A 27,297-nucleotide genomic window follows, 5' to 3' on the forward strand; every position below is an offset into this window, starting at 1 on the left:
TTTCTTTGAAGAGAGGAGACAGAGAGCTTGTTTCTGTTAACACAATAGGCGTACAGTCTCCCGTGTCACTAGTCTGAGTGACAGGATCGTGATTGACACGCACACACAATGGATTACCACCCTGCTAGTGGCATCAGAGAGAGAGAGAGAGAGAGAGAGAACTAGATAGAGAGAGATTGTGGGGTGGAAAGGAAGGCCTACTATGTCTTGGATGGAAAGGTAGACCTACTATGTCTGGGGTGGAAAGGTAGGTCTACTATGTCTGGGGTGGAAAGGTAGGTCTACTATGTCTGGGGTGGACAGGAAGGTCTACTATGTCTGGGGTGGAAAGGTAGGTCTACTATGTCTGGGGTGGAAAGGTAGGCCTACTATGTCTGGGGTGGAAAGGTATGGCCTACTATGTCTGGGGTGGAAAGGTATGGCCTACTATGTCTGGGGTGGAAAGGAAGATCTACTATGGCTGGGGTGGAAAGGAAGGCCTACTATGTCTGGGGTGGAAAGGAAGGTCTACTATTTTTGGGGTGGAAAGGTAGGCCTACTGTGTCTGGGGTGGAAAGGAAGGCCTACTATGTCCGGGGTGGAAAGGAAGGCCTACTATGTCTGGGGTGGAAAGCTAGGCCTACTATGTCTGGGGTGGAAAGGAAGGCCTACTATGTCTTGGGTGGAAAGGAAGGTCTACTATGTCTCGGGTGGAAAGGTAGGCCTACTATGTCTGGGGTGGAAAGGAAGGCCTACTATGTCTTGGGTGGAATGGAAGGCCTACTATCTCCGGGTTGCAATGGAAGGCCTACCATCTCCGGGGTAGAAAGGAAGACCTACTATGTCCGGGGTGGAAAGGAAAGCCTACTATGTCCGGGGTGGAAAGGAAGGCCTACTATGTCTGGGGTGGAAAGGTAGGTCTACTATGTCTGTGGTGGAAAGGAAGGCCTACTATGTCTGGGGTGGAAAGGTAGGCCTACTATCTCCGGGGTGGAAAGGTAGGCCTACTATGTCTGGGGTGGACGGGAAGGCCTGCTATGTCCAGGGTGGAAAGGTAGGTCTACTATGTCTGGGGTGGAAAGGTATGGCCTACTATGTCTGGGTTGGAAAGGAAGATCTACTATGGCTGGGGTGGAAAGGAAGGCCTACTATGTCTGGGGTGGAAAGGAAGGTCTACTATTTTTGGGGTGGAAAGGTAGGCCTACTGTGTCTGGGGTGGAAAGCTAGGCCTACTATGTCTGGGGTGGAAAGGAAGGCCTACTATGTCTTGGGTGGAAAGGAAAATCTACTATGTCTCGGGTGGAAAGGTAGGCCTACTATGTCTGGGGTGGAAAGGAAGGTCTACTATGTCTTGGGTGGAATGGAAGGCCTACTATCTCCGGGTTGCAATGGAAGGCCTACTATCTCCGGGGTAGAAAGGAAGACCTACTATGTCCGGGGTGGAAAGGAAAGCCTACTATGTCCGGGGTGGAAAGGAAGGCCTACTATGTCTGGGGTGGAAAGGAAGGCCTACTATGTCTGGGGTGGAAAGGAAGGCCTACTATGTCTGGGGTGGAAAGGAAGGCCTACTATGTCTGGGGTGGAAAGGTAGGTCTACTATGTCTGGGGTGGAAAGGAAGGCCTACTATGTTTGGGGTGGAAAGGAAGGCCTAACTGTTGAAAGCACCATGCTCGTTATCCTAATGACGTCTCAGATTTAATTATTTACAAACGGGTACAGTTTCATTGCAAACAAGACACACTGATTTGGCATTTTGGAAATATGATAAGATGAACACGTAGACATATCTCTCTGTCCCTTCTTAGCCTGTCATTTCCTTAATATATGTGTTCTGCTCATTTCTAAAATTACATGGAATTAACTTCCATTTTTAGAAAAGGCACATTTGTTTCTCGAAATTGGAAATACGAATATAGATTCATAAATGCTTTTACTATAAAGGAGATATTTCCACCCCTGTCCACGGTGGTCTGTGAACCCACAACCTTCAGCCCAAAGTCCTGCAAACCCACAACCTTCAGCCCAAAGTCCTGCGAACCCACAACCTTCAGCCCAAAGTCCTGCGAATCCACAACCTTCAGCCCAAAGTCCTGCGAACCCACAACCTTCAGCCCAAAGTCCTGCGAACCCACAACCTTCAGCCCAAAGTCCTGCGAACCCACAACCTTCAGCCCAAAGTCCTGCGTGTTTACAGGACGAAGAACAGTTTCTAAAACTGCATATCTAAGGCTCTGTTCTGTCCAGGGATTGAGGGTAAATGCTAAAGCATGTTCTCTGCTATTCACTTTATGTTTTAATGATTATTTTGGGGTATAGGGGTCACTTAAAAAAATTAAAAGGTGTTTTAGGGAGGGTATAGGTCAAATATATTTTGCTGAAGAGATAGCCGTCCATTTTCTTTTCAGAGAGGTCTATTTTCTTCTGTAACTCATAGTATAAATAACTTTGACTCCCTTATAGTTGAGCATATCCGAGTTAATGCTTTTCACCACCCAACACACTCAGAGCTCTCTAAAACAGGATAAGGGTTCAGTGACACCAAATTGGGCAAAGAGGGTGAGAAACACAAGCAATTATGTCGTCCGTTATTTTCCCTGCTGCTTAATTATTTTGTGGAGGTTAATTTATTGTGGTTTATAAACAGCTCATATGCTAATATGCTGTTATGAGTAGCTGTCGTGTTTTTTAACAGGGAGGGAGAGGTTATACACAGTAAAGGTCAATCTCTCACACTAAAGAGAAAACAAATGAATGAGTCGTTAACTGAAACAAGTATTTTACCCAACAACAATACATCATGTATTCTCTCATTGCTTCTACACCTGCATTGCTGGCTGTTTGGGGTTTTAGGCTGGGTTTCTGTACAGCACTTTGAGATATCAGCTATGTAAGAAGGGCTTTATAAATACATTTGATTTGATTTGGTGTGTCATTCATACTGGTTTGTTAGAGCAACACTTATTTTTAGCTAAACAAACATCTAAATTCATTGGCACATGATGTTCCTGAAGTTCAGATTTCAGATAATTGTTTACATGTACAGCTAACGTCTACAGGGCTATAGGAACATGTCTGAGTTACAGCTAACGTCTACAGGGCTATAGGGACATGTCTGAGGTACAGCTAACGTCCACAGGGCTATAGGGACATGTCTGAGGTACAGCTAACGTCTACAGGGCTATAGGAACATGTCTGAGTTACAGCTAACGTCTACAGGGCTATAGGGACATGTCTGAGTTAGAGCTAACGTCTACAGGGCTATAGGAACATGTCTGAGTTACAGCTAGCGTCTACAGGGTTATAGGAACATGTCTGAGGTACAGCTAATGTCGACAGGGCTATAGGAACATGTCTGAGGTACAGCTAACGTCTACAGGGCTATAGGAACATGTCTGAATTACAGCTAACATCTACAGGGCTATAGGAACATGTCTGAGTTACAGCTAACGTCTACAGGGCTATAGGGACATGTCTGAGGTACAGCTAACGTCCACAGGGCTATAGGAACATGTCTGAATTACAGCTAACATCTACAGGGCTATAGGAACATGTCTGAGTTACAGCTAACGTCTACAGGGCTATAGGGACATGTCTGAGGTACAGCTAACGTCTACAGGGCTATAGGGACATGTCTGAGTTACAGCTAACGTCTACAGGGCTATAGGAACATGTCTGAGTTACAGCTGGAGGTCTGAGCCGAACTGACACCTAATTTACAATCCTTTCAGTGAGAACATGTACATTTTCCCCCCGGTGAGAAACGACGGTGTCCCAGAAGGCTCTTTTCTCAATCTAATTGCATTCTTCACTTGCCAAGCCAGTTAACCCCCAACAACAACTGCTCCCTGGGTGCAGATGATGTGGACGTCTATTAAGGCTGCCCCCCCCCCCCCCCCGCACCTCTCTGATTCAGAGGGGTTGAATTAAATGCGGAAGATACATTTCGGCAGTGGTGGAAAAAGTACCCCAATTGTCATACTGTAGTAAAAGTAAAGATACTGTACCTTAGTAGAAAAGTGAAAGTCACCCAGTAAAGTACTACTTGAGTAAATGTCTAAAAGTATTTGGTTTTAAAAATACTTAAGTATCAAAAAGTAAATTGATTTGCTAAAATATGCTTAAGAATCAAAAGTAAAAGTATAAATCATTTCACATTCCTTATATTTAGCAAAGCAGACGGCGTGTTTTTTTTATTTAGGGATTGCCAGGGGAACACTCCAACACTGAGACATCATTTACAAACGAAGCATTTGTGTTAAGTGGTCTGCCAGATCAGAAGCAGTAGGGAGGACCAGGGATGTTCTCTTGAGAAATGTGTGAATTGGACCATTTTCCTGTCCTGCTAAGCATTCGAAATGTAATGAGGACTTTTGGGTGTCATGGTTAAATGTATGGAGTAAAAAGTACATTGTTTAGTTCAGTAATGTAGTGAAGTAAAAGTAAAAGTTGTCAAAAATATAAATAGTAAAGTACAAATACCCCCAAAAACTACTTAAGTAGTACTTAAAACTATTTTTACTTAAGTACTTTACATAACTGCATTTCGGTTGAAGGCATTCAGTTGTACAACTGACTTGGTACCCCCTTTTCCCCTTTGGGCTCCCGAGTGGCGCAGCGGTCTAAGGCACTGCATCTCAGTGCAAGAGGCATCACTACAGACCCTGGTTCGATTCCAGGTTGTATCACAACCAGCTGTGATAGGGAGTCCCATCGGGTCGGGGCGGCGCACAATTGGCATAAAGTCGTACGGGTTTGGCCCAGGGGTAGACCGTCATTGTAAATAGGAATTTGTTCTTAACTGATTTACCTAGTTAAATAAAGGTTCAATTCCCTTCCCCTTCCCTACTTTTGACTGTGGACAATAGGACTCATGCATACTGATTCTCTGTTTCATTACGTCTGCATTTCCAAGTACTAACTGTCAGCCTCTGTGTCTGGGGACCTCATTTCTCCCCTGTTTCTGTACGTACAGCTCCTGTCTGGTGGTGTCTGCTCTCTGTCAACACATACAGCATTTACATGTTTTACATTTAGCAGAAGTTCTAATGCAGAGAAACTTACAGACGCAATTAGGGTAAAGTGCCTTGCTCAAAGACACATAGATAGATTTTTCAACTTGTCGGCACAAAGATGAACTGCTAGGCTACCTGCCTCCCCACTTCCAAACATATACACGCTGAATATACTAACATGCACCACATGCAGTGCTACTCTCTAAACTCTCTCTTTCATCCCCAAACTCCGTCGTACTCCCTCCCCTTTCTTTCTCCCACTTTCTCCCTCTCTTTCTCAACTTCCGAGGAAATCGATTTGCAAGTTATCATACACACTTCTCCTCTCCCCTGCAACTCTTCCCCTGTTCCTTAGCGTAGTCACACACCAGGCACGGCAGAGGAAAGGAATGTGCCTGTTTGATTTTATTTTTTATTTTTTTTAAGTATCTCCCTTGCTGGAAAAGGTTTGAGAGCCCTAGTGTACTGACTCTCTGTGTTCTGTAGCTGTCCCTCAGGGAGTTCTGGTGTACTGACTGTCTGTGTTCTGTAGCTGTCCTTCTGGTGTACTGACTGTCTGTGTTCTGTAGCTGTCCTTCAGGGAGTTCTGGTGTACTGACTGTCTGTGTTCTGTAGCTGTCCTTCAGGGAGTTCTGGTGTACTGACTGACTCTCTGTGTTCTGTAGCTGTCCTTCAGGGAGTTCTGGTGTACTGACTCTCTGTGTTCTGTAGCTGTCCTTCAGGGTGTTCTGGTGTACTGACTGTCTGTGTTCTGTAGCTGTCCTTCAGGGAGTTCTGGTGTACTGACTCTATGTGTTCTGTCCCTCTCCTTCAGGGAGTTCTGGTGTACTGACTGTCTGTGTTCTGTCCCTCTCCTTCAGGGAGCTCTGGTGTACTGACTGTCTGTGTTCTGTCCCTCTCCTTCAGGGAGCTCTGGTCACAGCATGTGCAGATGACACACTGCACCTGTGGAACCTTCGCCAGAGACGCCCAGCCGTCCTGCACTCGCTCAAATTCAACAGGGAGAGGTAAGAACTTCAGTAACACACACACACACACACACACACACACACACACACACACACACACACACACACACACACACACACACACACACACACACACACACACACACACACACACACACACACACTAACAAACACACACACACACACACACACACACACATAGGACCTTGCATAGGCATGAATATTTTCTGTTTGACATCTCATGGCTCAATGAGATGGATTAGACTTCAAAGCAAGTGTATGCCAAAATAAATTATAGTTAGACAGCATACATCTATCTACCTGTCACAAGGTTCACCATCAACCTGTCTCAAGGTTCACCATTCATATATTAGAGTCAGGCTAGTATCTTCTGCTTTAATATTTTAGTATGTTTTCTCAAACTTTGCTCTGAGATTGTCTTGGTGTCCGCATCAATGTATTGAAGCAAGAGATTTGAAAGAAAAAAGGAGGGGCCATACAACTCTAAGAAAGTCTGTACAAATCCAAATATATACACTGCTCAAAAAAATAAAGGGAACACTTAAACAACACAATGTAACTCCAAGTCAATCACACTTCTGTGAAATCAAACTGTCCACTTAGGAAGCAACACTGATTGACAATAAATTTCACATGCTGTTGTGCAAATGGAATAGACAAAAGGTGGAAATTATAGGCAATTAGCAAGACACCCCCAATAAAGGAGTGGTTCTGCAGGTGGTGACCACAGACCACTTCTCAGTTCCTATGCTTCCTGGCTGATGTTTTGGTCACTTTTGAATGGTGGCGGTGCTTTCACTCTAGTGGTAGCATGAGACGGAGTCTACAACCCACACAAGTGGCTCAGGTAGTGCAGCTCATCCAGGATGGCACATCAATGCGAGCTGTGGCAAGAAGGTTTGCTGTGTCTGTCAGCGTAGTGTCCAGAGCATGGAGGCGCTACCAGGAGACAGGCCAGTACATCAGGAGGCGTGGAGGAGGCCGTTGGAGGGCAACAACACAGCAGCAGGACCGCTACCTCCGCCTTTGTGCAAGGAGGAGCACTGCCAGAGCCCTGCAAAATGACCTCCAGCAGGCCACAAATGTGCATGTTGCTCATTTTTTTAAGGTCAAAAAAACAAAAACAAAAAAAGTGATGTCCCTCATTTTAAGTTCAACCCTGTTACCTGAACTAAACTCTCGTTTTAATATGGTGAAACAGGTTCTACTGTTTTTGGCAATTTTTCTGCTGTTTTTGTGGTGGAAGAGGGTCAAGCATAACATGTCAATCCTATTACCCATAGATAGACAGGCTGGAAATGTTTTTACCTCTTGAGATGGGAATAAATGTTTTGTTCTTTAAACTCTTCACCAAGTTACACTACTCAAAAAAGACTCATTTTGTAGAACGACCCATACGCATGTAACAACCCTCACATAAGTCTGTTATGGCTAGGGTAGTATTTGGCATGAGGTGAGCCGACCTCTCTGCTAGGGTGATACTCACTTCCACCATCCACTACAGTGTCTATGACTAATTCTATCCTAAGGCCTCTATTGGCAGGGCGGCTTAAGGGAGGAGGAACCCTTTTATAGCCACACAAACTCCACCATGTTGATCCCCTATTCTCAGCATGCATCTACACAATACTGCCCTATCAAGCAACAAGCCAGTAACAGGTCATAGTGTGGAACTGAGAAAAGGGATTTATTGTGTAGAAAACCATGGTTTCACAGTAACTTTATGCAGTTACTGCTAACATGAACCTGCTTTTCTCCAAAGCACAATACAATAGAGGCAGGATATGTAGTAAGTTGTATTGGCTGGGTCATATGTGGTAGACTGTATTGGCTGGGTCATATGTAGTAGACTGTATTGGCTGGGTCATATGTAGTAGACTGTATTGGCTGGGTCATATGTAGTAGACTGTATTGGCTGGGTCATATGTAGTAGACTGTATTGGCTGGGTCATATGTAGTAGACTGTATTGGCTGGGTCATATGTAGTAGGCTGTATTGGCTGGGTCATATGTAGTAGGCTGTATTGGCTGGGTCATATGTAGTAGGCTGTATTGGCTGGGTCATATGTAGTAGGCTGTATTGGCTGGGTCATATGTAGTAGGCTGTATTGGCTGGGTCATATGTAGTAGACTGTATTGGCTGGGTCATATGTAGTAGGCTGTATTGGCTGGGTCATATGTAGTAGACTGTATTGGCTGGGTCATATGTAGTAGACTGTATTGGCTGGGTCATATGTAGTAGACTGTATTAGCTGGGTCATATGTAGTACACTGTATTAGCTGGGTCATATGTAGTAGACTGTATTGGCTGGGTCATATGTAGTAGAGTGTATTAGCTGGGTCATATGTAGTAGGCTGTATTGGCTGGGTCATATGTAGTAGACTGTATTGGCTGGGTCATATGTGGTAGACTGTATTGGCTGGGTCATATGTAGTAGGCTGTATTGGCTGGGTCATATGTAGTAGACTGTATTGGCTGGGTCATATGTGGTAGACTGTATTGGCTGGGTCATATGTAGTAGGCTGTATTGGCTGGGTCATATGTAGTAGGCTGTATTGGCTGGGTCATATGTAGTAGACTGTATTGGCTGGGTCATTTGTAGTAGGCTGTATTGGCTGGGTCATATGTAGTAGACTGTATTGGCTGGGTCATATGTAGTAGACTGTATTGGCTGGGTCATATGTAGTAGACTGCATTGGCTGGGTAATATGTAGTAGACTGTATTGGCTGGGTCATATGTAGTAGACTGTATTGGCTGGGTCATATGTAGTAGACTGTATTGGCTGGTCATATGTAGTAGGCTGTATTGGCTGGGTCATATGTAGTAGACTGTATTGGCTGGGTCATATGTAGTAGACTGGGTCATATGTAGTAGACTGTATTGGCTGGTCATATGTAGTAGACTGGGTCATATGTAGTAGACTGTATTGGCTGGGTCATATGTAGTAGACTGTATTAGCTGGGTCATATGTAGTAGACTGTATTAGCTGGGTCATATGTAGTAGACTGTATTGGCTGGGTCATATGTAGTAGGCTGTATTGGCTGGGTCATATGTAGTAGGTTGTATTGGCTGGGTCATATGTAGTAGACTGTATTGGCTGGGTCATATGTAGTAGGCTGTATTGGCTGGGTCATATGTAGTAGGCTGCTCATTGGCTGGGTCATATGTAGTAGACTGTATTAGCTGGGTCATATGTAGTAGACTGTATTAGCTGGGTCATATGTAGTAGACTGGGTCATATGTAGTAGGCTGTATTGGCTGGGTCATATGTAGTAGACTGTATTGGCTGGGTCATATGTAGTAGACTGGGTCATATGTAGTAGACTGTATTGGCTGGGTCATATGTAGTAGGCTGTATTGGCTGGGTCATATGTAGTAGGTTGTATTGGCTGGGTCATATGTAGTAGACTGTATTGGCTGGGTCATATGTAGTAGACTGGGTCATATGTAGTAGACTGTATTGGCTGGGTCATATGTAGTAGACTGTATTGGCTGGGTCATATGTAGTAGGTGGCTCATTGGCTGGGTCATATGTAGTAGGCTGCTCATTGGCTGGGTCATATGTAGTAGGCTGCTCATTGGCTGGGTAATATGTAGTAGACTGTATTGGCTGGGTCATATGTAGTAGACTGTATTGGCTGGGTAATATGTAGTAGACTGGGTCATATGTAGTAGGCTGCTCATTGGCTGGGTCATATGTAGTAGACTGTATTGGCTGGGTCATATGTAGTAGACTGTATTGGCTGGGTAATATGTAGTAGACTGGGTCATATGTAGTAGACTGTATTGGCTGGGTCATATGTAGTAGACTGTATTGGCTGGGTCATATGTATTAGATTGTATTGGCTGGGTCATATGTAGTAGATTGTATTGGCTGGGTCATATGTAGTAGGCTGTATTGGCTGGGTCATATGTAGTAGATTGTATTGGCTGGGTCATATGTAGTAGACTGGGTCATATGTAGTAGTTTGTATTGGCTGGTCATATGTAGTAGGCTGTATTGGCTGGGTCATATGTAGTAGACTGTATTGGCTGGTCATATGTAGTAGGCTGTATTGGCTGGGTCATATGTAGTAGGTTGTATTGGCTGGGTCATATGTAGTAGACTGGATCATATGTAGTAGGCTGGGTCATATGTAGTAGGCTGTATTGGCTGGGTCATATGTAGTAGACTGTATTGGCTGTGTCATATGTAGTAGACTGTATTGGCTGGGTCATATGTAGTAGACTGTATTGGCTGGGTCATATGTAGTAGACTGCTCATTGGCTGGGTCATATGTAGTAGACTGCTCATTGGCTGGGTCATATGTAGTAGACTGTATTGGCTGGGTCATATGTAGTAGGCTGTATTGGCTGGTCATATGTAGTAGACTGTATTGGCTGGGTCATATGTAGTAGACTGTATTGGCTGGTCATATGTAGTAGGCTGTATTGGCTGGGTCATATGTGGAGACTGTATTGGCTGGGTCATATGTAGTAGGCTGTATTGGCTGGGTCATATGTAGTAGACTGTATTGGCTGGGTCATATGTAGTAGGCTGTATTGGCTGGGTCATTTGTAGTAGGCTGTATTGGCTGTGTCATATGTAGTAGACTGGGTCATATGTAGTAGGCTGTATTAGCTGGGTCATATGTAGTAGGCTGTATTGGCTGGGTCATATGTAGTAGACTGTATTGGCTGGGTCATATGTAGTAGACTGTATTGGCTGGGTCATATGTAGTAGACTGTATTGGCTGGGTCATATGTAGTAGACTGTATTAGCTGGGTCATATGTAGTAGACTCTATTGGCTGGGTCATATGTAGTAGGCTGTATTGGCTGGGTCATATGTAGTAGACTGTATTGGCTGGGTCATATGTAGTAGACTGTATTGGCTGGGTCATATGTAGTAGACTGTATTAGCTGGGTCATATGTAGTAGACTGTATTTGCTGGGTCATATGTAGTAGACTGTATTGGCTGGGTCATATGTAGTAGGCTGTATTGGCTGGGTCATATGTAGTAGACTGTATTGGCTGGGTCATATGTAGTAGACTGTATTGGCTGGGTCATATGTAGTAGACTGTATTGGCTGGGTAATATGTAGTAGACTGGGTCATATGTAGTAGACTGTATTGGCTGGGTCATATGTAGTAGACTGTATTGGCTGGGTCATATGTATTAGATTGTATTGGCTGGGTCATATGTAGTAGATTGTATTGGCTGGGTCATATGTAGTAGGCTGTATTGGCTGGGTCATATGTAGTAGATTGTATTGGCTGGGTCATATGTAGTAGACTGGGTCATATGTAGTAGTTTGTATTGGCTGGTCATATGTAGTAGGCTGTATTGGCTGGGTCATATGTAGTAGACTGTATTGGCTGGTCATATGTAGTAGGCTGTATTGGCTGGGTCATATGTAGTAGGTTGTATTGGCTGGGTCATATGTAGTAGACTGGATCATATGTAGTAGGCTGGGTCATATGTAGTAGGCTGTATTGGCTGGGTCATATGTAGTAGACTGTATTGGCTGTGTCATATGTAGTAGACTGTATTGGCTGGGTCATATGTAGTAGACTGTATTGGCTGGGTCATATGTAGTAGACTGCTCATTGGCTGGGTCATATGTAGTAGACTGCTCATTGGCTGGGTCATATGTAGTAGACTGTATTGGCTGGGTCATATGTAGTAGGCTGTATTGGCTGGTCATATGTAGTAGACTGTATTGGCTGGGTCATATGTAGTAGACTGTATTGGCTGGTCATATGTAGTAGGCTGTATTGGCTGGGTCATATGTGGAGACTGTATTGGCTGGGTCATATGTAGTAGGCTGTATTGGCTGGGTCATATGTAGTAGACTGTATTGGCTGGGTCATATGTAGTAGGCTGTATTGGCTGGGTCATTTGTAGTAGGCTGTATTGGCTGTGTCATATGTAGTAGACTGGGTCATATGTAGTAGGCTGTATTAGCTGGGTCATATGTAGTAGGCTGTATTGGCTGGGTCATATGTAGTAGACTGTATTGGCTGGGTCATATGTAGTAGACTGTATTGGCTGGGTCATATGTAGTAGACTGTATTGGCTGGGTCATATGTAGTAGACTGTATTAGCTGGGTCATATGTAGTAGACTCTATTGGCTGGGTCATATGTAGTAGGCTGTATTGGCTGGGTCATATGTAGTAGACTGTATTGGCTGGGTCATATGTAGTAGACTGTATTGGCTGGGTCATATGTAGTAGACTGTATTGGCTGGGTCATATGTAGTAGACTGTATTAGCTGGGTCATATGTAGTAGACTGTATTTGCTGGGTCATATGTAGTAGACTGTATTGGCTGGGTCATATGTAGTAGGCTGTATTGGCTGGGTCATATGTAGTAGACTGTATTGGCTGGGTCATATGTAGTAGGCTGTATTGGCTGGGTCATATGTAGTAGACTGTATTGGCTGGGTCATATGTAGTAGACTGTATTGGCTGGGTCATATGTAGTAGGCTGTATTGGCTGGGTCATATGTAGTAGACTGTATTGGCTGGGTCATATGTAGTAGGTTGTATTGGCTGGGTCATATGTAGTAGACTGGGTCATATGTAGTAGACTGTATTGGCTGGGTCATATGTAGTAGACTGGGTCATATGTAGTAGACTGTATTGGCTGGGTCATATGTAGTAGACTGGGTCATATGTAGTAGACTGTATTGGCTGGGTCATATGTAGTAGACCGTATTGGCCTGGTCATATGTAGTATACTGGGTCATATGTAGTAGGTTGTATTGGCTGGGTCATATGTAGTAGGCTGTATTGGCTGGGTCATATGTAGTAGACTGGGTCATATGTAGTAGACTGTATTGGCTGGGTCATATGTAGTAGACTGGGTCATATGTAGTAGGTTGTATTGGCTGGGTCATATGTAGTAGGCTGTATTGGCTGGGTCATATGTAGTAGACTGTATTGGCTGGGTCATATGTAGTAGGTGGCTCATTGGCTGGGTCATATGTAGTAGACTGCTCATTGGCTGGGTCATATGTAGTAGGCTGCTCATTGGCTGGGTAATATGTAGTAGACTGTATTGGCTGGGTCATATGTAGTAGACTGTATTGGCTGGGTAATATGTAGTAGACTGGGTCATATGTAGTAGGCTGCTCATTGGCTGGGTCATATGTAGTAGACTGTATTGGCTGGGTCATATGTAGTAGACTGTATTGGCTGGGTAATATGTAGTAGACTGGGTCATATGTAGTAGACTGTATTGGCTGGGTCATATGTAGTAGACTGTATTGGCTGGGTCATATGTATTAGATTGTATTGGCTGGGTCATATGTAGTAGATTGTATTGGCTGGGTCATATGTAGTAGGCTGTATTGGCTGGGTCATATGTAGTAGATTGTATTGGCTGGGTCATATGTAGTAGACTGGGTCATATGTAGTAGTTTGTATTGGCTGGTCATATGTAGTAGGCTGTATTGGCTGGGTCATATGTAGTAGACTGTATTGGCTGGTCATATGTAGTAGGCTGTATTGGCTGGGTCATATGTAGTAGGTTGTATTGGCTGGGTCATATGTAGTAGACTGGATCATATGTAGTAGGCTGGGTCATATGTAGTAGGCTGTATTGGCTGGGTCATATGTAGTAGACTGTATTGGCTGTGTCATATGTAGTAGACTGTATTGGCTGGGTCATATGTAGTAGACTGTATTGGCTGGGTCATATGTAGTAGACTGCTCATTGGCTGGGTCATATGTAGTAGACTGCTCATTGGCTGGGTCATATGTAGTAGACTGTATTGGCTGGGTCATATGTAGTAGGCTGTATTGGCTGTTCATATGTAGTAGACTGTATTGGCTGGGTCATATGTAGTAGACTGTATTGGCTGGTCATATGTAGTAGGCTGTATTGGCTGGGTCATATGTGGAGACTGTATTGGCTGGGTCATATGTATTAGGCTGTATTGGCTGGGTCATATGTAGTAGACTGTATTGGCTGGGTCATATGTAGTAGGCTGTATTGGCTGGGTCATATGTAGTAGGCTGTATTGGCTGTGTCATATGTAGTAGACTGGGTCATATGTAGTAGGCTGTATTAGCTGGGTCATATGTAGTAGGCTGTATTGGCTGGGTCATATGTAGTAGACTGTATTGGCTGGGTCATATGTAGTAGACTGTATTGGCTGGGTCATATGTAGTAGACTGTATTGGCTGGGTCATATGTAGTAGACTGTATTAGCTGGGTCATATGTAGTAGACTCTATTGGCTGGGTCATATGTAGTAGGCTGTATTGGCTGGGTCATATGTAGTAGACTGTATTGGCTGGGTCATATGTAGTAGACTGTATTGGCTGGGTCATATGTAGTAGACTGTATTAGCTGGGTCATATGTAGTAGACTGTATTTGCTGGGTCATATGTAGTAGACTGTATTGGCTGGGTCATATGTAGTAGGCTGTATTGGCTGGGTCATATGTAGTAGACTGTATTGGCTGGGTCATATGTAGTAGGCTGTATTGGCTGGGTCATATGTAGTAGACCGTATTGGCTGGGTCATATGTAGTAGACTTTATTGGCTGGGTCATATGTAGTAGGCTGTATTGGCTGGGTCATATGTAGTAGACTGTATTGGCTGGGTCATATGTAGTAGGTTGTATTGGCTGGGTCATATGTAGTAGACTGGGTCATATGTAGTAGACTGTATTGGCTGGGTCATATGTAGTAGACTGGGTCATATTTAGTAGACTGTATTGGCTGGGTCATATGTAGTAGACTGGGTCATATGTAGTAGACTGTATTGGCTGGGTCATATGTAGTAGACTGTATTGGCTGGGTCATATGTAGTATACTGGGTCATATGTAGTAGGTTGTATTGGCTGGGTCATATGTAGTAGGCTGTATTGGCTGGGTCATATGTAGTAGACTGGGTCATATGTAGTAGACTGTATTGGCTGGGTCATATGTAGTAGACTGGGTCATATGTAGTAGGTTGTATTGGCTGGGTCATATGTAGTAGGCTGTATTGGCTGTGTCATATGTAGTAGACTGGGTCATATGTAGTAGACTGTATTGGCTGGGTCATATGTAGTAGACTGGGTCATATGTAGTAGGTTGTATTGGCTGGGTCATATGTAGTAGGCTGTATTGGCTGGGTCATATGTAGTAGACTGGGTCATATGTAGTAGACTGTATTGGCTGGGTCATATGTAGTAGACTGTATTGGCTGGGTCATATGTAGTAGGCTGTATTGGCTGGGTCATATGTAGTAGGCTGTATTGGCTGGGTCATATGTAGTAGACTGGGTCATATGTAGTAGGCTGTATTGGCTGGGTCATATGTAGTAGACTGTATTGGCTGGGTCATATGTAGTAGACTGTATTGGCTGGGTCATATGTAGTAGACTGTATTGGCTGGGCCATATGTAGTAGACTGTATTGGCTGGGTCATATTTAGTAGACTGTATTGGCTGGGTCATATGTAGTAGACTGTATTGGCTGGTCATATGTAGTAGACTGTATCGGCTGGTCAAATGTAGTAGACTTTATTGGCTGGGTCATATGTAGTAGATTGTATTGGCTGGGTCATATGTAGTAGGCTGGGTCATATGTAGTAGACTGTATTAGCTGGGTCATATGTAGTAGACTGGGTCATATGTAGTAGACTGTATTGGCTGGTCATATGTAGTAGACTGTATTGGCTGGGTCATATGTAGTAGACTGTATTGGCTGGTCATATGTAGTAGACTGTATTGGCTGGTCATATATAGTAGACTGTATTGGCTGGTCATATGTAGTAGACTGTATTGGCTGGTCATATGTAGTAGACTGGGTCATATGTGGTAGGCTGTATTGGCTGGGTCATATGTAGTAGACTGGGTCATATGTAGTAGGCTGTATTGGCTGGGTCATATGTAGTAGACTGTATTGGCTGGGTCATATGTAGTAGACTGTATTGGCTGGGTCATATGTAGTAGACTGTATTGGCTGGGTCATATGTAGTAGACTGTATTGGCTGGGTCATATGTAGTAGACTGGGTCATATGTAGTAGGCTGTATTGGCTGGGTCATATGTAGTAGACTGTATTGGCTGGGTCATATGTAGTAGGTTGTATTGGCTGGGTCATATGTAGTAGGCTGTATTGGCTGGGTCATATGTAGTAGACTGGGTCATATGTAGTAGACTGTATTGGCTGGGTCATATGTAGTAGACTGGGTCATATGTAGTAGGTTGTATTGGCTGGGTCATATGTAGTAGGCTGTATTGGCTGGGTCATATGTAGTAGACTGGGTCATATGTAGTAGACTGTATTGGCTGGGTCATATGTAGTAGACTGGGTCATATGTAGTAGGTTGTATTGGCTGGGTCATATGTAGTAGGCTGTATTGGCTGGGTCATATGTAGTAGACTGGGTCATATGTAGTAGACTGTATTGGCTGGGTCATATGTAGTAGACTGTATTGGCTGGGTCATATGTAGTAGGCTGTATTGGCTGGGTCATATGTAGTAGGCTGTATTGGCTGGGTCATATGTAGTAGACTGGGTCATATGTAGTAGGCTGTATTGGCTGGGTCATATGTAGTAGACTGTATTGGCTGGGTCATATGTAGTAGACTGTATTGGCTGGGTCATATGTAGTAGACTGTATTGGCTGGGCCATATGTAGTAGACTGTATTGGCTGGGTCATATTTAGTAGACTGTATTGGCTGGGTCATATGTAGTAGACTGTATTGGCTGGTCATATGTAGTAGACTGTATCGGCTGGTCAAATGTAGTAGACTTTATTGGCTGGGTCATATGTAGTAGATTGTATTGGCTGGGTCATATGTAGTAGGCTGGGTCATATGTAGTAGACTGTATTAGCTGGGTCATATGTAGTAGACTGGGTCATATGTAGTAGACTGTATTGGCTGGTCATATGTAGTAGACTGTATTGGCTGGGTCATATGTAGTAGACTGTATTGGCTGGTCATATGTAGTAGACTGTATTGGCTGGTCATATATAGTAGACTGTATTGGCTGGTCATATGTAGTAGACTGTATTGGCTGGTCATATGTAGTAGACTGGGTCATATGTGGTAGGCTGTATTGGCTGGGTCATATGTAGTAGACTGGGTCATATGTAGTAGGCTGTATTGGCTGGGTCATATGTAGTAGACTGTATTGGCTGGGTCATATGTAGTAGACTGTATTGGCTGGGTCATATGTAGTAGACTGTATTGGCTGGGTCATATGTAGTAGACTGTATTGGCTGGGTCATATGTAGTAGACTGTATTAGCTGAGTCATATATAGTAGACTGGGTCATATGTAGTAGACTGTATTGGCTGGGTCATATGTAGTAGACTGTATTGGCTGGGTCATATGTAGTAGACTGTATTGGCTGGGTCATATGTAGTAGACTGTATTGGCTGGGTCATATGTAGTAGGTTGTATTGGCTGGGTCATATGTAGTAGACTGTATTGGCTGTGTCATATGTAGTAGGTTGTATTGGCTGGGTCATATGTAGTAGACTGTATAGGCTGGGTCATATCTAGTAGACTGTATTGGCTGGGTCATATGTAGTAGACTGTATAGGCTGGGTCATATGTAGTAGACTGTATTGGCTGTGTCATATGTAGTAGGTTGTATTGGCTGGGTCATATGTAGTAGACTGTATTGGCTGTGTCATATGTAGTAGGTTGTATTGGCTGGGTCATATGTAGTAGACTGTATAGGCTGGGTCATATCTAGTAGACTGTATTGGCTGGGTCATATGTAGTAGACTGTATAGGCTGGGTCATATGTAGTAGACTGTATTGGCTGTGTCATATGTAGTAGGTTGTATTGGCTGGGTCATATGTATTAGGCTGTATTGGCTGGGTCATATGTAGTAGACTGGGTCATATGTAGTAGACTGTATTGGCTGTGTCATATGTAGTAGGTTGTATAGGCTGGGTCATATCTAGTAGACTGTATTGGCTGGGTCATATGTAGTAGACTGTATAGGCTGGGTCATATGTAGTAGACTGTATTGGCTGTGTCATATGTAGTAGGTTGTATTGGCTGGGTCATATGTAGTAGACTGGGTCATATGTAGTAGACTGTATTGGCTGTGTCATATGTAGTAGGTTGTATAGGCTGGGTCATATCTAGTAGACTGTATTGGCTGGGTCATATGTAGTAGACTGTATAGGCTGGGTCATATGTAGTAGACTGTATTGGCTGTGTCATATGTAGTAGGTTGTATTGGCTGGGTCATATGTATTAGGCTGTATTGGCTGGGTTGAAAAAGTCTTTATAATAACTCAGTTTTATCTCAATTCCAGTCGGGTTTTAGAGCCAAGTATACTGCCCTACCAAGCAACAAAGGCCTTAACTGCTCATAGCGTGGAACTGGAAAAATGGCTTTTATTTTCCTTTGTTTCACAGTAACTTTATGCAGTTACTGCTAACATGACCCCCATTTTCTCCAGAGCACAATACAATAGAGGCAGGATACTTGTCCACATGATTAAGCATGTATTTAATGGAGCAAGAATGACTTTAACTTATTTTCTACCAAATGAGGAGTTACTGCTTTTTTGCTTGATAGGGCAGAATACATCTGTTTCGTTCAGGGCAGACATGGTCAAGCAGACACTGTCTGAATGGCTAAGCCACAGTATTTTGAAAGATGAGAAATTTTGTTTATGTTTGCAACATTCAGCATTGTGGTAGTGAGTGTTTTTTTTTTATTGAGTCTTGAGACAAAGTTAGAGACGTTTGAGTTATCTCTTTTTCTGGCCCCTTTCTCTTTGATTTACTCTTTGTTGTCCTTTTGGGGGCTTCAGGCTCGATGAAAGAAGGGAAAAATGAATTATACATCTTGTTTGTGCTTGAAGAAGAGAGAGGGGAAGATATATACTCTGGAAGGATATTTTGGTGTGTTGTGGTCTTCTTGTTTGAACTGTTAAAAAAGAGAGAAATAGCAAAGATACTTTGGGAAGATATTGTGAAGGTCTTTCCAATATCGTAAAATCCTGATAAACAAACCTTGCTGTGGAAACGCTGGTTGATAAATTGTTGCAACGAGGCTACAAGCGCTTTTTCAAAAAAAGAAAAAAACTTTTGACTCATTATCATTTCACTGGTAATGAAAAATGGCTGCTTTGTCAAAGTTTTTCTGATTTACAGGAAATAGATAACTTTATTCTAGAATGTAAAAAGTAAAGGGGTCTGAATACTTTCCGATTGTGATTCATAAACATTGATGGATAAATACTGATGGCATCATACTGATGCTTGTTAATCAGCCACTAACGTAAATCCACAGTATTTGTATAATTACTTGATTATTACTTTTGAATCACCCTCAAAGGACATTACTCCTGATCTAAGAAGTAGACATTAATCGTAGTGTCATGACTCTCCTGTGATGATCTGAAGGATCAGGTTACAGTGGGTCCGCTCTACAGTGTGTTCTCTCTCGTAGAGGAGGACAGAGGGAAGTAGGCTGTTTTATGGTCGGTCATAAAATATGCTGCCCCTATGCTCTGTTGTGTTCGAGTTTGGAATGTAAACTGTGGAACTCAGAGAGACTCTTGGACATCAAAAGTTTGAATAATTAAACAATATTTATATTTTTGAGAATGTGCTAATAGTCCGTGGACACTTAAGGGACAGTCATGTCCAGTGGATAAAGTAATCCTTCTACCCCCCCCCCCCCTAAAAAGATTTAGATGCACTATTGTAAAGTGGTTGTTCCACTGGATATCATAAGGTGAATTTAGGCACCAATTTGTAAGTCGCTCTGGATAAGAGCGTCTGCTAAATGACTTAAATGTAATGGAAATGTAATGTATTTCATTTGGTGATCTCATGAAGGACAGGAAACACACATAACTGTATCTCTTAAAGTGTACAATTCCCAGCTGTCAGGTTTACATCTAAATATTGTGAAACGTATGTGATTGAACATTAAACTCTTTGTGGAAAGATGTCATGTGATGTTAACCTTCTAAATGAAAGCATTGATTTGCATATAAAGTTGAACTAGTCAGTGGCCACACCCCCGTGAGGCCAGACATAACACCAGGCATCATAGAATCGTCCCTTCTTCCACAGAGTATAAAACCCACTTCCTACAAAATGTACATTAAGTCAGAGAACACAGGGACGGAGTCCCCATGTTGGAATGTCTCCAATTCCATAGACCATTAGACTAAACAGCGTGTAGTTTTGGCTAAATGGCTGGAAATGGTTAAACTCTGAGACTATCAATCCCTACAGAATAAGAGCAGATTCTAGACGTATAATTACTAGTCTGCAGCTGGAAGCATCTATTCTATGCAACTACTATCTGTAGGCCTGACGTATCCATTATAACAGACACTATCCAGAGCCGTTGAGAAAGCTCCAAACACAAAGGACATTGTGACTTCTGGGGAAGTTAACCAGAGACTCTCTGATGAACTGTCTCTCCAGCAGACGGACCGGCGATTCCAACACAGAAGACAACAACGTCATACGGGAGTAAATATATACATTGCAATTATTCTCGAATGAGCGGCCGTTCACGTGCAAAGGATTAGCATTTAAATTAATATAATTATCAACTGTGTGTATTGAATCCATTTTGTCTCTCCCGCTCTTTCTCAGTCCCCACCCATTTCCATTGTCTACCAAGCCGTCATATCGGCTTTGTCCGCTAGGGACTTTTTCTTTGTATCATGTAGTAACCCAAATATCTACTGTTTGTTTGTTATGTATTTCTGTGATTATTTAGTTAGTTAGTAAATAAATAATTAAGCCAATTTATAAATTGCTGATTCATCATTTAGGCTAGGGTTCATGCAGATATCCAAGGGTTTGCGATGTTCAGTAATAAGAAATTATGAGGTAATAATAATTAATTAATAAGCGACTGTTTTGATAAGTGTCACGTTCCTGACCTATTTCTGTTAGTTTGTTATATGTGTTAGTTGGTCAGGACGTGAGTTTGGGTGGGCATTCTATGTTTTCTGTTTCTATGTTGGTTTATGGGTTGCCTGGTACGGCTCTTAATTAGAGGCAGGTGTTTGGCGTTCCTCTAATTAAGAGTCATATTTAGGTAGGTGTTTTCACAGTGTTCGTTGTGGGTGATTGTCTCCTGTGTTTGTGTATGTCGTTACGCCACACGGGACTGGTTTCGGTTTGTTTGTTCAGTGTTTTTATGTGTAGGCTTTTTTCCCTGTTCGTGCGTTCTCGTGTGTTATGTGAGTCCGTCGTTCAGATCTGTCTACACCGTTTATTTGTTTTGTTAGTTTATTAGTCAAGTTTGTGTTTTCGTGTTTTTTTTCTTTAATAAATCATGTCTACAAACTCAGCTGCATTTTGGTTCGATCCCTGCTCCTCCTCTTCTGATGAAGAGGAGGAGGAAAGCCGTTACAATAAGATACGAAAGCATCTAAAGAGTCGATTCTGGAAATAGAGACTCTATAAACATTTTTCCGTGGTGCCCCGACTTCCTAGTTAATTAAAGTTTACATGATTAGTTTAATCACATAATTATAATTACACACATACAAATGATTTGATAAAATAACAGTTTTCACATTTAATGATAGTCCAGACACGACAATAGTGAAGCTTTTTCTTGATCTAAGTTGAAATTATTCAAGTGAAGCTGTCTCCTGATCTAAAAAAGTAGAAATGTATCAAAGTTAAGCTTTCTTTCCATGAGTTGTATGCTGTATGTTTCATGAGTTTCCATAGCGCACACAGTTTTTACATGCAGGTAGCTTCTTTTATTCTTTCAAGTTAAAAGTATGTCATCTGAACCATCTCCATTCCCAAGAATTGTGGATGTCAGTTTTCAATTAATAGGTCAAGGGAATTGTCACATTGAAGGTGGGACTTGAAATATAAAACCTCCATTTTCATATAAAAAGGTTATCTGTTTATCAGGCACAGTGTCACTAGAGTTATAGCGGTGTTAAAACAGCAGTGAGTCACAGCTGACAAGGAAATACCCTTCAGGAAGGCAGGGACTTGAACCAAGTTATTTTTCAACATGCGGTTTAAGGGTACGTGTAAGATGGCCTCTTAAACGACCGCTAAAAATCTATGTTTAAATCTCTTTTATGCTGTGGCAGAGAAACAATTAATTTGTCATGGTGCCCCTTACAAAATAACAACAATAACAAATCAAGTGAAGCATTTTAAATCCCGGCTCCTCCTCTGGGATAAATGTGGGGTATCCCGGCTCCTAATCTGGGGTAAATGCGATAAGCGAAATCCAGATAGAAAACTTTAGGAATTACACTACAGATCACTGAGAATCACTTTTATGACACCTGACTATTACACACCCAGCCTGTATCCTTTTTCACTCTCTGCTTGCAAATTGTAAAAAAATAAATAAAATAAAACGTTTTTTATTTAACTTTTATTTAACTAGGAAAATCAGTTAAGAACAAACTCTTATTTACAATCTATCAAGTTTACATAGAGTGGCTACTCTTCCAAAATGGCCTCCGAATCTCCTCTCAGTGGGGAAACTGAAGCTTTCAAAGAAACAGATGGGAAGGTCATGAGGCATGTGACCAAGATTGAGAAACAACACAATCCATCGATCTCTATCTTAGTGACTTAATTACTTCCCCTAACAGCAGCTCCTCGGATGCCCAGCCAGCTGGAGGTCAGTTCAACTCACGTCTCCTCCTGATTTAATTGATAATTATGAGCCGTGTTGACGGCGCCTAGTCAAGCTGTCTGAGTCAAACAAAACCTTTTTGACTTTCACACCATCACACGGTCACTCTCCAAGACCTGTGCAAACCTTCTCTTTAACGAGGCGGGGCCCCCCCCCCCCGCCTCGTTTTTGTCTCCGCTGTAGCTCCTGAAGTTCTTGATTTCCAGTTAAATTAAAATTTATGCAAATAGAGTGTAAATGAGAGATGAGGTCTGGGCACCCCCATGAGTATCTAACAGGTCTGAAATTGTTGCCTCCTAATAGCTGATTGCCTGAGTGGGGACTTAGTCACGTTTCTCCCACAGCCAAGTGCTTTGATTTCAAGGCTTAGCCAGTTCCATCAGCTGGGAGTGTTAAACTTTGCTTTGATTTGGGCTCTTGTTTTTTTTTTTTTTTTATGTATTCATTATTTTATAAATAAATTACATTTTGGATGATGATCAGAGAAACACAAGGCGAAACATAAAATGTGCAACAATTTAACATTGAGGAACACCGAATTTGAGTTTTGTAAATATCCCTTGTTCATTTTTTTATCCATATTTTGCTGTTATATCTCAATATGTGAAAAATAAACAGGATTCTTACTTTGTCACGCCCTGACCATAGTTTACTTTGTATGTTTATATGTTTTGTTTGGTCAGGGTGTGATCTGAGTGGGCATTCTATGTTGTATGTCTAGTTTGTCTATTTCTATGTGTTTGGCCTGATATGGTTCTCAATCAGAGGCAGGTGTTAGTCGTTGTCTTTGATTGGGAACCATAGTTAGGCAGTCTGTTTTGTCTATGTGTAGTGTTTGTGTATGCACGATTGCTCATTAGCTTCACGGTTGTCACTTAGTTGTTTTGTAGTGTACAGTTTTTTCAATTAATATGACGAACACTTACCACGCTGCGTATTGGTCCTCCGATCCTTCTCGCTTCTCCTCCTCAGATGAGGAGGAAGACGACAGTCGTGACATACATATGTCGTTGTGACGTGCAACCTCATGTAACTTTCCTCTCTAGATTATGTGGCTGATACTCTTCTAGTAGCAAAACTCTGGAAAATTGTGAAATCAAATAAAAGCGTCCCCCTCCCACAGATGTCCTCTCTTGCCTCTCCTGATTTACCATTCTCCCCCAGCAGGTCCAAATCCTTATTGAATTGTATTCCATCTCATTTGTCTCCTATGTAATAATCCTGCATCTCACAGGGTTAGTGGAGGTAGGGTGGTTGGGGAAAAGTGGCCCGCTGATGCTCTCTCCAGGAGAGACAGGAGAGAAGTACTGTTGATTGTCATATAGTTGAAGCTGCTTATAAACGTGATGGATGCTAATCCTAACTGAATGACTACACGAGGACGCCACCGCCCCATATCTTACCTCTGAATTTACCACGTCACATAAACACAGAGCGTGCCTCGCTGTCGAGGGTTTATTGATCGCCTAATAATTACACAGTCAACGTAGCGTATTAAGGATAACTTACGCGTGAGTAAAGTACCCTCGTACATGCCTCCCATTTGACTTTCATGCTTTTCGCTTGAGAAAATGACAGGTAGAAATGGAGCCGTTAGTGTCTCTTGTTACTGAAATGGAAGGGAATAATTAGCAAACACACTGCGGTGTGAGAGATAAACAATAAAAGAGTTTGCAGCTATTGCCGTGGTAATTGCTTTCAACTGTTTGTTTTTTGTTGCCAACCCTATCTGTGCTTTTGCCTGAAAACCCGTTACTGGGCCCTGGGCTCCAGAGTTCAGTGAGATAAAGAGGGGTTGAGTTGGGGAGGGAAAGAGGGAGGGAGGAAAAGAGGAGATTACACCAGCCAGAAGAACAGAAGGTACAGGTCATTTTCTATCCCGGGAAAGGCTGCCTCTTGGGATGTTGGCCACTGGTGATTAGCTGCTGTTTGTGTCAGGGTCATGATACATGAATTATTGATGGCTGTTGTCTAATAGGACATTCCTGTCATCACCATAGAGACCAGGCAGTGACTGTCATCACCATAGAGACCGGGCGCTGACTGTCATCACCATAGAGACCGGGCGCTGACTGTCATCACCATAGAGACCAGGCGCTGACTGACAGGAGATGTGAAGTGATGTGTTGGGATGATATTACAAAAACCTGGACAATATCTCCAGTCTTAGGGATAAAAAAAAAATGTTTTGTTTGTCCGCATAGGAAAAACCTTTTTGGTTGCAGGTAGAACCTTTTGCTGGTGAAAGGATTCCACGTAGAACAATAGGGTTCTCCTATGGGGACAACTGAATAACCATTTATGGTTCTAGGTAGCACCTTCTTTTGTGAGGACGCAGGGGAAAACAGAGCCAATCAAAGCAATGCAAAGTAATGTAAATCTATAATCTACAGACAGTTAGCCCAAACATAATTACGATATAATTGTGGAAAATGTACATTTATACTGTGTATTTGAGAGCAGGATAATTATTGCGGTGCTTATTATCTGAGGTAAAACATTGATTACACAGCTAGACTATACATGTGTGGACTACAGTGCAGAACGTCACGTAGGTACACCTACTATGCAAGTGGGAAGACACACACACACACGCACACACACACACATCGTATCGTATTTGATCATGTGTCAACGCTAATTCTTATTTTTTTCGCTTCAGGATCACGTTTTGCCACATCCCCTTCCAGAGTAAATGGCTGTACGTGGGCACAGAGCGTGGCAACACACACATCGTCAACATCGAATCCTTCGTTCTGTCTGGATACGTCATCATGTGGAACAAGGCCATAGAATTGTGAGTTAAAATCATCGAATATACGCAAATGATCAACTGTCAATGATTACCATAATGTGAATGATTACCATAATATGAATGATTACCATAATGTGAATGATTACCATAATGTGAATGATTACCATAATGTGAATGATTACCATAATGTGAATGATTACCGTAATGTGAATGATTACCATAATGTGAATGATTACTGTATGACGGCGTTGAGGTGACAGCGGTGATGATGTCATGTCGTTCTGTCCTAAAACCTCTTACTCTGCCACGTCATGTCATTCTGTCCTAAAACCTCTTACTCTGCCACGTCATGTCGTTCTGTCCTAAAACCTCTTACTCTGCCACGTCATGTCATTCTGTCCTAAAACCTCTTACTCTGCCACGTCATGTCGTTCTGTCCTAAAACCTCTTACTCTGCCACGTCATGTCATTCTATCCTAAAACCTCTTACTCTGCCACGTTACGTCATTCTATCCTAAAACCTCTTACTCTGCCACGTCATGTCATTTGTCAACTAATCCTAGTTGAATGTCGGTAACCTAACTTTGGTCACGTTGCCATGACGGAGGTGTTAGATCGTGGTCATGCAATAGCTGCGACTACTTAGCATGCGGAGGCACGTACACCATCACTGTGGAGTATGTGCCGAGTGGGTTTTGAAGAGTAGTTCAATGAAATTTAAACTAGCATGTTCCATCCTCATCAAAATATTTAACTGGAGAGCCGTCCAAGCTTGTGTTGTTTTGATTGAGCCGAAGTGCTTCTGCCTCTCAGTGCTCCTCCTGTGCTCCTTCACGGGGAAAGCATCAGCGACCCCTCTAATGCAAACTAACCGCAGAGGAGGAGATTTGTTTCTCCCTCCTCTCAGTCATGCTCGAGTAGGCTGGTGTGTGTGTGTGTGTGTGTGTGTGTGTGTGTGTGTGTGTGTGTGTGTGTGTGTGTGTGTTTCTGTGTTCATTTGGTGGAACTAAGTAAGACCTTCCACAGGTATTAAATTGGAAGTTTTATTTTCATGACATTTACCATCTCCCTCCTGAGTACTGACTGAGCGGGTGTTTATATCTCCCTCCTGAGTACTGACTGAGCGGGTGTTTATATCTCCCTCCTGAGTACTGACTGAGCGGGTGTTTGTATCTCCCTCCTGAGTACTGACTGAGTGGGTGTTTGTATCTCCCTCCTGAGTACTGACTGAGCGGGTGTTTGTATCTCCCTCCTGAGTACTGACTGAGCGGGTGTTTGTATCTCCCTCCTGAGTACTGACTGAGCGGGTGTTTGTATCTCCCTCCTGAGTACTGACTGAGTGGGTGTTTGTATCTCCCTCCTGAGTACTGACTGAGCGGGTGTTTGTATCTCCCTCCTGAGTACTGACTGAGCGGGTGTGTATCTCCCTCCTGAGTACTGACTGAGGGGGTGTTTGTATCTCCCTCCTGAGTACTGACTGAGCGGGTGTTTGTATCTCCCTCCTGAGTACTGACTGAGTGGGTGTTTGTATCTCCCTCCTGAGTACTGACTGAGCGGGTGTTTGTATCTCCCTCCTGAGTACTGACTGAGTGGGTGTTTGTATCTCCCTCCTGAGTACTGACTGAGTGGGTGTTTGTATCTCCCTCCTGAGTACTGACTGAGCGGGTGTTTATCTCCCTCCTGAGTACTGACTGAGCGGGTGTTTGTATCTCCCTCCTGAGTACTGACTGAGCGGGTGTTTATCTCCCTCCTGAGTACTGACTGAGCGGGTGTTTGTATCTCCCTCCTGAGTACTGACTGAGCGGGTGTTTATCTCCCTCCTGAGTACTGACTGAGCGGGTGTTTGTATCTCCCTCCTGAGTACTGACTGAGCGGGTGTTTGTATCTCCCTCCTGAGTACTGACTGAGCGGGTGTTTGTATCTCCCTCCTGAGTACTGACTGAGTGGGT

The 27,297-nt window shown here is 43.0% G+C and overlaps 1 protein-coding gene across 2 annotated transcripts in view; it reads left to right on the forward strand.

Annotated features, from left to right (window-relative positions):
* LOC129820823 (syntaxin-binding protein 5-like) overlaps positions 1-27,297 on the forward strand; it is a gene marked incomplete at its 3' end in the record, with an annotated part of 165,381 nt that overhangs the window by 87,844 nt on the left and 50,240 nt on the right. For both annotated transcript variants that reach the window (XM_055877812.1, XM_055877813.1), the window contains 2 exon segments: positions 5,899-5,999; positions 25,256-25,390. In XM_055877812.1, the coding sequence (XP_055733787.1) occupies positions 5,899-5,999; positions 25,256-25,390 (236 nt within the window).

The sequence above is a fragment of the Salvelinus fontinalis genome, chromosome 23 (genome assembly GCF_029448725.1).
Source record: "Salvelinus fontinalis isolate EN_2023a chromosome 23, ASM2944872v1, whole genome shotgun sequence".
NCBI classification, from domain to species: Eukaryota; Metazoa; Chordata; class Actinopteri; order Salmoniformes; family Salmonidae; genus Salvelinus; species Salvelinus fontinalis.